The following is a 12,398-nucleotide window of genomic DNA, read 5'->3' on the forward strand; positions in this document are numbered from 1 at the left end:
TGTTCTTTGTTTGGAGAAGCTTGCAATGATACCTGTGATTTGTGCTTAGTGTGAGTAGGAGTAAGCGGTGTTGCTGTTTATGTGCTCATGCTCTGTGAATTTTAGAAAAATCTAATGCCTGTCAAATCACAATAATCATTGTGTAAATACCATAATGCTCCTTGTGCATGGTTTTGGGTTGGTAAGTGAGGTTTCTACAATAAGGAATGTTTTAACTGTGGTAATTATAAATGTTTTATTGTACTTTATATTAGGTTGACTAATTACTTTTTGTCATGTACTGCCATATAGTGGAAGACACAATTTCACATTCTGGTGTGCCTGGTTTTACAAGTCCCTGATTTTACGGTGCTTTTACATGGATGTTCCCACACACAGATAGTGGTGTCTGTATATAAGCGGTCACATAGGCGTCAGAACTCTTCTGCCTTATGAACCATGTCAAGCTCTTTCCATATTCTGAAGTCCACTGTAACTGAAATGCTTATTTTTCTACAGTGTGCACTGAACATTGCCTCCCGTCCCAGTTCCATTGCACAGATGGATGTTGCATTGAAGGGAACCACGAGTGTGACGGCACAGCAGACTGCAAGGACGGGTCGGATGAGTCTTCTTGTGACAAGTGTATGTATTCAGACTTGTTATCCAATTGATTAGACAAAGAAGTGGTCTATGTGATAACGTTTTTTGCTTAAGATAAAGAATTGTAAATCTATCTGTTGACAGGCTAGAGACCCATTCACAGTATTGCAGAATGAGGTATTCCCTGCCGTTTTACTTCGAACCTCCAAGACAGCGCAAGCAGCCTAGTTGCAAAAGATATCTTGTAGGTTTACCAAGAATTTGAAAGTGCATACAGACCTCCCATTGTTCAGTATTGGTTGGCTTTGTCACTTTCATTCGACTGCTTAGTGTTCAATGACTTTCTTTGTCCCACCTTGTCAGTCTTGTGTTTGTCAATCCCCTGGAACATAGCCTGACTGACAAGTTTGTCCTTCTACTGCTCACTTTTAAGACATTTTTTTGTATTTTTGGCTAAGAACTCCACGAGAGTGCATGTGTTTTCCTGCTCTCCTTCTGTCCTGTGTCCTTCCCAAATGCCCCCTGCCTGCTCTGTTTCTCTCTTGTGTAACTTCTCTTCCACCCCTTCGTGCTCAGTGTTGTTCTTGGCCTTATGCGATTCTCCCCCACTCCCGGCATTGCTGTCACTTATGTGTGCTTCTTTTGTGTGGTTCTCCATTTCCCCCTCCCAGGATCTCTCCCACACCCCTCTTGTTTGCCTCATTCACATGCCCAGGAGAAAGCGGATCCGGCAGGGGGCTGGAAACAGCCTTTTATGCCAGATTGTACAGTTTTAAACCTTTGCTTAGGTCGTGAACCCATCCGCTCATCCATGGCTACCCACAGCACTGCAAGGCCATAATGACAGGATTGATCTATCCAAAATCCAAATGTGATTTGATTTGCTTAGGAACTCTACTGTTTATGATGCAGGAGGGCAGGAGGTCAGAGAGCGAATTGTAAGATTATCTTAACTACTATGGCAGGCAGTCTTGGTACATCAGCCCTTCCATATTGTTCTAATTGAAGGGAAACTTATTTGGCTCCTACAGAGGACTCTTCATGTTTTAGCTTTAGTTGTATAAGGATAAGCATCTGATGCTTTTGAAAGATTTCACCCGGCATTTGCATGAAAAACTAAGGTTAAATATATGCACGAGGTTGTACACTTAACTTACCTTTGCTGCTGCCTGGGTGGTGGGGCAGGAGAGGATAATGCAGAAAAGATTTATTGGAAGAAAACCGCCCTCAGGAGTTGACCAATAAGGGAATGGGGTTTATTGGATTAATGTTAAGTGAAGGCTTGTCCTGGAGCACAATAAGTATTCAAGAGGAATGGACCCAGGTACCTTATGCATCATTTCCTGTTGTAAAGGGTACTGCTGGGAAGGATGAACTACAAGGTTCACAGAAATTTAGACTACTTAATGTGCAAGCAACACTGTAGTTGAAGCAGGTTAATAAGTTATTACAGTTGCCAGCAACCAAGGCGAGAGACAGATTAAAGAACATAATCACACCTACAGATTAAAAAAAAAGAGAACTGGCTTTACGTTCTTCTATATATTTTTCTAAAATGAACAGAGATCAGTAGAAGTTATTTATTTATGGAAAACATTATTTTTTGCATGCTACTTGTCAGTACAGAAAAGATAGCATTTCCCTGATTTCAAATCTACAGCTTTTTAAAATCTGATTTAAATTAAAGTGAGTTTAATATCCTTTTGCAACAAATTATTAATTGTTTTGTGGTGTGTTTAATTTGCTCATATTCTGCTTTTATTCATGTTTGCAATAATATCTATTTCCTATGAAAGAGCAAGACTCTAACACCCACATGCATTAACCTATTTAGGAAGTGCAAACGGTGCGAATCGGTAAATTCGGCCGTTTGCGATTCCTAAATAGGTTTTTGGGATGCATCAATCATTTTTGGCAAAATCGCTATTTTTAGCGATTTCCAAAAATGCGATTGCTTTTAAGGAATCGCAAATTTGCGATTCCTTAAAAGCAATGCATGATTGTTTTTAAAATTGCGAATTCGCAATTAGGGGGTGCAAATTACCACGAAAGTGAACCTTGTGGTAATTTGCGAAAAAGAATTAAAATGCTCAAATTAGCATTTTAAACACTCATGTTACAGACACACATGTCCTTAGGACATGAGTGTGTGAAACATCCACTTTAAAATACATTTCAGGGGTGCGGGGGGGTCCTTTGGACCCCCCCTCTGCACCCATGGAATGCATTAACATTTTGCGAAGTCTAATTTGCGATTTCGCAATTCCCATTGATTCCTATGGGCCTTTTGGCCATAGGAATCAATGGGAATTGCGAAATCGCAAATTAGAATTCGCATAATATTTGCGATTCAGTAAAAATTGCGATTTTTACCGAATCGCAAAAATTATGTGAATAAATTGTTGCATCCCATTTTGCGATTCCTTATTTGAGATTCCCTAATTTTCGCAAATAAGGAATCGCAAAACCTTACATTGATGCATGTGGGGGCAAGTATTAAAGCATCTTGGGGGAAGAAAGATGGTGTGGCCATGTATGATATGTTACAAGGATATTGAATGTAAATTCAAAATTCCGTGACCTTTTAGTGGAACTCTGACTGCTACCTCATTCCTCTTCATGGTCACAAACTCCTCAGTGACCTGCGATATCCTTATAATGTACAGAAGAAGGTACTTTATGCCATGTATAGCTTGCTATTCTAAGTGGTGTTCCTGACCTAGGCAAACAGGTTCTCCTGCAAGGATATGATGTTCACGGCCTCCACACTGAACAAGTAGTGCACAGGGCGTTAAACGGCAAATAAAAAGCCTCAATATAAAAATGTTGCACAACTAACTTAGTCATGTCTGCTCACTGATTCCGCAGCACGGCACATGAAGCTGAGAGCTGGTGTTTGGGCAGTGGGTCCTTCCTGTTCACTCTCTTCCCATTCCTCTGCACAGATACCTTATGTCACAACTCTTTGGAGCTTCTGGTTCCCATTTTGTCTGTGTCTTCTCCTGGGGAAATAGTCACCAGGTGCAATATCATGCTCTGGGTACTACAACTAATGGTGGTTTGTCTGCAGAGTAAGGACGTTGAACAAGCGTCTCTGTTTTCCCACAGCTTACTAATTACTAAGACATTTTCAGCTTTTAATAACAGCCACTAGCTTAAGAGAGCTTTTCAGCTTTTGCTTGCAACCACCGTGTTTCACTGAGCTTTTCCATATATTCCGGACAGTTCTCTTGCTTCAGTGAACCCGTGTCCTAGCATTTAATGTTAGTACTCTGTCTCCACTTACCTTCTCAGCTTTAAATGGCCACGAAGTACTTTTTCGAATATTTCTGGCAGGGCCCTACGTAGCTTTTGCCTCTAGATCCCTTTTGGCTGGCTATACCAAAGACCTGTTATGAACAACACTAATGCTAAAATGAAGGGAGGGCTTGGGGCTGGATTTGGCCTCCAATGACAACAAGCATTTACAATGCAATGGTTTCGCCTTTGGAAAAGTTAGAGTTATTGGCATTGTATATGCCAAAATTTGTATTTATGTTTTTGTTTCGAAAACAGATAAGTAAATGGCATTGTCATTTACATTGCCATTACCTTTTTTTTGCAGTCACTTGGCACTCTCTAGCACTCCCTAGTACTCTTTTTGCACTCTGCATTTCATATGCACTCCCTGTGCACTCTGCACTCCCTATGCAGCACTCTGTATGCACTCTGTACTCTATATGCACCCTACACGCTCCACTTCCTATGCACTCCCTATGCACTCTGCACTTTTTATGCAGCACTCTGTATGCACTGTGCACTTTGTATGCACTCCACACTTCCTATGCACTCTGCACTCTGCACTTCCTATGCACTCTGCACTTATCATGCACTCCCTATGCACTCCCCTGTGATTTTGTGTTTTGTGAATCAACCTATTTGTATCTAGGTTTGTATGCAAAATCAAATTGTATTTGTAAAATTGGGTGAGCTAATTGTGATCACTTTTTTATGTAATCTTGGTACATCAAGCCCTAATTTATCAATGTTGTGTAGTGTCAAATAACCAGTGGTTGACACTCAAGCTGGTCATTTCTTGACCGCAGGCACCAAATCACCATAACAATGGGAGAAGGAAAAATCTGCATATGCAATGCGCATCAATGTCACTTCATCATAAGAAGCACTTTCACAGCCTTCTTCTGCCCTCTATTACAGTCACAGGTGAAATAAAAATGTAGTAATGTGTATTTAATATGCAGGTAAATACAAAATTCTCACTGCATATGTTCCTATATAAACAACATGCTGGGGTCTAAGAAGCTTGTGATCATATTTTGTTTTCACTGGTGTCCTGAAAAGGCCTCCTGATTAACAGAGCACTATAAAAAATAAATATTATTTCAAATGGAAGTGTGAAAAAACATTCAAGTTATTTTACCAAGGTAATTCACATGAATATTTTCCATGTATTTAGGAACTGACCATATGAATTAGTCAAAAAGACATTTTAAAACAAGGGTTGCACTTGTTTGGTGTATTTAAAAGGGTGAGTTTTTCAACAAGTAAATGAATTGCCATGAATGTTATAATGCGTGAGAGCTACAGGTATAAAAAGTGAGAGATGGCTTCGAATTGCAGTCTTATCCAGTATTATGGGTATCTTTCATAGATTCACATGCCTGAATCATTCCCCGTCGTCGGGGTAGGAGTCCCCGGTAAATAACAATAGTAATGTCACATAGACATATACTTAGTACTAGGCCAGTGGCCTCACATTAGTAGCCTATCTAGGTCCTTATGTAAAAAGGACCAAACTTTGGCCAGGAGCCAATCAGCTACCATCACCCTTCTCACCTTCCTGGAAGGAGCCCTAGTCCCTCAGATTTTCTACCGCACGTCGTGCAGAGGAGTCTCCACTGAGCTCTGCTCAGGTTTTTTCCTATATCTTTGGTTTTTTGCCTACTATTTCTTCAGGTTCAGTTGGAAAAGGAGTATTGATATTTAATATGTCTACTACTCCTAAAAAAGGACTTTTTAGGCCATGTGCCTCATGTAGTAAAATGAGGCTACACATAGAGGACAAGCATGAGGAATGTTTGTACTGCCTCTATCCTCAACATTCTGCCAAGGAATGTAAGATTTGTCGCACTCTCCCGGTCAAGACATTGAAAGACAGGGAAGGGCGACTGCTTCTGTGGCTCCAGAGACTGAAGGACAAAGACCAAGTCTCCTCAGGTGAGAGTGAGTGTTCCTTCAGAAGTTTCCACTCCTCTCCTAAAAGGCCTCGACAGACATCTCCAGGTCAGTCTGCTGTGCCTCCTCACAAGAAGCCAAAATCTATGGAGGGTCATCCTAAGGTCAAGCCTTCTCTTCAGATGACAGCCTTCAAAAAGCCTGCTGTGGTATCTTCTGGCCTGCCTGTGACGATGTCGACAGTATCCATTTCGACATCCACAGCGTCTACTTTCTCCATGGCTTCAACTGCTACAACGTCGTCGACGATGGGTAGGTCAATACCTTCTGTTATTCCTCTCACAAAACCGTCGACGACGCTCCCGTCGACGTCTGCTTCATCGTCGACGAAGGCAAGGCTTCCAGCGTCGACGAAAAACCCATCGTCGACGTCGAGTTCTTCATCGTCGTCGAAGACACCGTCGACGAGGACACCGTCGACGACGAGACCGTCGACGAAGACTTCCTCGTCGACGAAGACTACACCGTCGACGGGGACACCGTCGACGAGGACACCGTCGACGAGGACACCGTCGACGACGACACCGTCGTCGACGAGGACACCGTCGTCGACGAAGACACCGTCGACGACGACCCCGTCGACGAGGACACCGTCGACGACGACCCCATCGTCGACGAGCTCGTCGACGACGACACCGTCGACGAAGCCATCGTCGTCGACTTCTGCAGTGTCGACGAGGGCATTGTCGTCGACGAGGACATCATCGACGTCGATGCAGTCGACGATGAAAATGTATGATACAATGTCAACAATTGTAGACGCTCCATCAGACGCTACAATGAATCTACAATTAAAGGGCTCTCCATCACTGAAGTATTCCTATACCCATTTTAAGATGTCATCATGCATGGTGACACCAGAGATGACTTCACCTAGCAAAGTCCAGCAACTGCTGCCAACGCAGTTTCTAGAAACAGAAGACCCTGACGTGGAGAACATGTTTCCCATAGCATCCAGTCCCTCTCATCTTAACATCAAGGTTCATGAGAGTTCAGACTGTGAAGATCTTGAAGAGGTGACAATTCAAGAAGAAGTTCGACAGCATACCACTGTTCAGCCTATGGTATGCCTTCCGGCGTCAATTGTCTCTGACCTACAGTTTCTGATTTCAGACTATAAGCAAAGATTTCCGTCTTCTGCTCCTGCTTCAGGAGTGCCAGCACAGCAGGAAGCTCCAGCTCCTCAACGTCGCCAGCGACCACCTCCGCTGGTTGTGCATCAGGAGCAAGAGAAATTGCCTCCTCAAATTTCTTCAGATGAGGATGAATATGAGGAAGAAATGAGACATGATGAAGTCCAAGATGAGGAAGGTGAAATACATGATGAGGATTCTGATGATAACGCCAACCTGGATCCGGCATCCCCAGAGCAAGTACAGGATGATTCTCCCCCTGAAGATTTAGGGGGATTCCATAATATAGTAGGGAGAGCGGCTGCGAGATTCAACATCCAAATAGCTTCGGAAACGCAGGACTGTTTCCTCCATGACTTTAAGGAATCCTTCAAAAGATCTGTTCGATCCATCCCAGTAATCGATTATATATGGGAGCAAGGACTTAAAATTATGAAAAATCCTTCCTCACTCATTCCAGTGCCGGCTAGACTTGAAAGGAAGTACAAAGCCCCAGACACTGCTCCCGCATGCTTAACTGGCCAGACTAAACCGGACTCAGTTATATCACAGGCCGCTCAGCAGAAGTCTAGCAACCCGTCAGCGGCAATAACAGCGCCTCCTGATAAAGAGGGGAGAAAACTTGATGCCATCGGCAAAAGATTTTCTTCTATGTCCGCCCTATCAGTCAGGGCTGCAAATTCTCTAGCATTACTAGGTCGCTACAATCGACAGATATGGGCAGATATAGCTCCATATCTAGAGGCAATCCCAGAAGACCAGAAAGAAGAGGTTAAGAAAATTTTGCTGGAGGGCGAACGCTCTGCCTCAGAGATGATCGATGTGGCCTTAGATATCGCTTCCACAGGATTTCGTCAACTGGCAGGAGCAGCGGTTTTGAGACGCCAGGGCTGGCTAAAAGCCACAGCATTCCGGCCTGATGTGCAAGCCAAAGTTCTAGACATGCCATTTGATGGCGAACTGCTCTTCGGTGAACATATCGATGATATGCTGCAAGGTATTAAGAAGGATACCGACACGGCGAAAGCCTTAGGCACCCTACAATACAAAACTAATTCCTTTCGAGGATCCAGAGGTAGAGGGCAGCAGAATAGGGGCAGCTATCAAGGTTACAAGTCCGCTTATAACTCTTCTCAGCAGTACAAGCCTCAATATCAGCAGAGACAGCAACAAGGACGAGCTTCCTACAACAAGTCGTCCTTTCGAGGGAAAGGAGGAAAGAAGGATAATTACAGACGCCAATGACTGCTTTCTCCAGCATACCTCCACCTCTTCTCCACAATTCGCAGTTGGAGGAAAAATTACCAACTTCCTTCACAATTGGAAACAAATTACAACAGATCGTTGGGTGCTGCAGTTAGTTCGCTTCGGACACACTTTGGAGTTTGTGGAACATCCTCCTCCGAACCCACCATGTCCTATGCAGCACAAGAATCTACGCCTACTTCAACAGGAGCTCTCTCTAATGCTCCAGAAAAGAGCAGTGGAGAGAGTTCCTCGAGGTCAGAAGGGGAGAGGATTCTATTCCCGATTCTTCCTGGTCAGAAAAAAGGAGAAGAAGCAATGGAGACCAATACTGGATCTGAGAAACCTAAATATATACCTCAAGAAGCAGTCCTTCCGTATGGTTACCCTCCAGGAGGTATTACACCTACTCAATCCAAAAGACTATATGGTATCCTTAGACCTCCAGGATGCCTATTTTCATGTCCTCATTCACAAGAGTCATCGACAATTTCTGAGGTTTGCAGTGGCAGGCAGGCACTACCAGTTCAGGGTTTTACCATTCGGCCTGAAGTCAGCTCCACGCATCTTCACGAAGTGTCTGTCACCAGTAGCGGCATACCTTCGCCAGCATCATCACCAAGTCTTTCCCTACCTAGACGACTGGCTCATCAAAGCTCCGACTCGGATAGGCGCAGCCAAGTCCTCTTCGGCCTGCCTTCATCTATTCAAAAATCTGGGCTTAACACTCAACCAGGAAAAGTCAACTCTCCAACCGTCACAACGTCTCAATTTCCTGGGAGCAACGTTGGATACACAACAAGAGAAAGCCTTTCCTTCCAGAGAACGTCAGGTCAAGCTGAAGACTCTGGCTGTCCACATTCAGGCCAAGCAGAGAGTCAAAGTTCGACTATTCAAATCATTGCTAGGAATGATGTCTTCCAACATTTTTCTCATTCCTCACTGTCGCCTACACATGCGGCCTCTACAGGAAGCCTTAACAAATCAGTGGATCCAATCTACAGGGTCTTTCGACGACTGGATCAGGATCACTCAGGTCATGAAGAAAGCTCTGAGATGGTGGCTTCTGGGCGACAACTTAAACAAGGGTCTCCCTTTTCTTCTCCCAGTCTCTCCTCATGTGATAACCACAGACGCTTCACTGGAAGGATGGGGGGCGTTCCTACAGGAACTGCAAGTACACGGTCAATGGTCAGTGGCAGAAAAACAACTCCACATCAATCTGCTGGAATTGAGAGCAGTGCGCCTGGCACTTCGAGCATTTCTGCCCCGTATCAGGAACTCCCCAGTGCTTGTGAGGACGGACAACACCACCACAATGCACTACCTGAACAAGCAGGGGGGTACTCGATCCAGGACGTTGTCTCGAGAATCTCAGCAAATCTGGATCTGGCTGGTACAACACGACATTTCTCTGCGGGCAGAGTATGTCCCAGGAGTAGACAACACCCTGGCAGACTCGCTAAGCAGGCAGCGTTCACTTTGCCACGAGTGGGAGCTCGACCAGCAGACGCTCGACTCGGTGTTCTCCCGTTGGGGCAAACCTCACCTGGATCTCTTTGCGACGAAAGTGAACGCGAAATGCCAACATTACGCAAGCTGGCTTCCCCAGAAAAGGTCCCTAGGGAATGCCTTTTCGATGACATGGTGCAACGTCTTTGCTTACGCTTTTCCACCGTTTCCCCTGATCCCCAGGGTTCTGCGGAAACTGAAAGCAGAGAGTTGTACCATGATCCTGATAGCCCCAGCGTGGCCGCGCCAACACTGGTATACGGAGCTACACCTTCTATCGCTGGAACCTCCAATTCTATTCAGGACATGCCCACATCTCCTCACAATGAACCAGGGACAAGTCCAGCATCCGGATCCAACATCTCTAAAATTATCAGCTTGGCTCCTGAGTTCAGTGAGTTCCAGGATTTAGATATTCCACAGGAATGCAGGGTCGTCTTAGCCCGGGCTCGGGCTGAAAGTACTAATAAGACGTATTCCCTCAAGTGGAAAAGGTTCTGTTTGTGGTGTAGAGCTCAGAATTTGCATCCGTTCACTTCTACTCCAGCACAAATTCTGCCCTACTTGCTCCACTTAGCCAATTCTGGACTGGCACACGCTTCAATAAAGGTCCACCTGGCGGCCATCTCCAGGTTCAGACGATCTTCGTGTGGAGCTTCGTTATGGACCAACAGACTAATCAAACAGTTTCTGAAGGGATTATTCAGATCTTTCCCTCCAGTTAGAGCACCTCCACCTACATGGCAACTAAATGTGGTACTAACTCAACTAATGAAACACCCGTTTGAGCCAATCCACAGAGCAGATCTAAAATATTTGTCATGGAAGACAGCTCTATTGCTGGCGCTCACGTCGGCAAGGAGAGTGAGTGAACTGCAGGCTTTTTCTGTGCAAGACCCCTTCATCCAGTTCAAGAACGACAGGGTCATTCTACGGACTAACCCTAAGTTTATACCGAAGGTTCCGTCCTCTTTCCATCTCAACGAACCTATTGTCCTACGATCTTTCTTCCCGAATCCATCATCTGCGGCTGAAAGATCTCTTCACTCATTGGACCTCAAACGATGTCTCAAATTTTACCTTCACAGGACGGAGCAATTTCGAAAGTCCAACCAATTGTTTGTTGCATTTAGCAGACCCAGGAAAGGCTTAGCTTTAACAAAACAGAGCATTTCCAGATGGATTTCAGCGGCCATCGCCTTCTGTCACCAACAGGCGGGCCACCCTCTGCCTTCAAAAGTACGAGCACACTCCACTAGAGCGGTTTCCACCTCCTTGGCGCTCTTTGCTGGGGTATCCATTGTCGACATTTGCAGAGCGGCGACATGGAAGACACCACATACGTTCACCAAGCACTACTGCTTGGACTCTGAACTTATGAAGGATGCAGCAGTGGGGCAGGCTGTCCTACGTCATCTATTTCATTAGTGGTGAGCCTTCTTCCTATCATCCCACCTTCCAGGTAATTTATCGCACATTTCTTATCAGGTTGTGAGTATCATGTAAACTGTGTAACAACTTGTGATAAGATTACTATGTCTTTACGAATGTATTATGCGAAATGTGCTCATTATTGCTTGCTATTCTGATTCAGGCATGTGAATCTATGAAAGATACCCATAATACTGGATAAGAAATGCGTTACTTACCTGTAACAGCAGTTATCCAGTATTGGTATCTTTCATAGATTCACATGCAACCCACCCGCCTCCCCTGGAAGGGCTCACCTTCTCCCTCTCAGTAGGTACTACTTAGCACTGTGCTTACGAAAATCTGAGGGACTAGGGCTCCTTCCAGGAAGGTGAGAAGGGTGATGGTAGCTGATTGGCTCCTGGCCAAAGTTTGGTCCTTTTTACATAAGGACCTAGATAGGCTACTAATGTGAGGCCACTGGCCTAGTACTAAGTATATGTCTATGTGACATTACTATTGTTATTTACCGGGGACTCCTACCCCGACGACGGGGAATGATTCAGGCATGTGAATCTATGAAAGATACCAATACTGGATAACTGCTGTTACAGGTAAGTAACGCATTTCTTATATGCCTCTGACACCCCACCATGGTGCCTTCGAAATGTCGAATACTTTTTAACTTCTTGTCTTACTGTAAAAATGTACCTGGCCATACATGAGCCTTGCGCATGGTCAGCCAGTAAACAATATAAAATGTCATCCCTCAATTCTTGGCCACTTATCATAAATCATAGGTGGGGTAGAAACGTCACAAGCAATTTTAACCTTGTGCCTAAGGTTGCATGCAGTAGAAAAACTGATTATTGCTTTGTCACAGAAAAAAACATGGCAGCAGAGGTACACAGGGAGTGGTATTAGACTCGTCCAATCCCCGTAAGCAAATTTTTGTAAACATGAATGGGAAACTGTGACAATACAAAATGACGTGTACACAATGGAGGGAAATACCAGATTACTCTCGATTTAGCTAGCTATTTTGAGCATTAGCCTTGCCATTCCTCAGTGATGGCTCCCATACTAAACAAGCATTGGGAAAGCCAATTGGTGTGGTGCTGCTGCCAGCCTTTTGGTGTAGTCAGTGATTATTTTGTTTTGCCATCGTTTTTACAAACCTTTATATTGAGGAAGCTGGTGGCCCTCCTCCGTCTAACAAACAAATGGCTAATAACAAAAATACTTTCTGGGTAACAGAAATCAAACATTGCCATGGTAGCC

At 44.5% G+C, this 12,398-nt stretch overlaps 1 protein-coding gene across 1 annotated transcript in view; it reads left to right on the top strand.

The window, feature by feature from the left end:
- SPINT1 (serine peptidase inhibitor, Kunitz type 1) overlaps nt 1-12,398 on the top strand; it is a 262,840-nt gene that overhangs the window by 177,557 nt on the left and 72,885 nt on the right. The window contains exon 6 of the mRNA XM_086937424.1: nt 499-624. Within this exon, the coding sequence (XP_086793550.1) occupies nt 499-624 (126 nt within the window). The remainder of the gene's footprint in view (nt 1-498; nt 625-12,398) is intronic.

The sequence above is a fragment of the Lissotriton vulgaris genome, chromosome 9 (assembly GCF_964263255.1).
Source record: "Lissotriton vulgaris chromosome 9, aLisVul1.2, whole genome shotgun sequence".
Lineage (NCBI taxonomy): Eukaryota > Metazoa > Chordata > Amphibia > Caudata > Salamandridae > Lissotriton > Lissotriton vulgaris.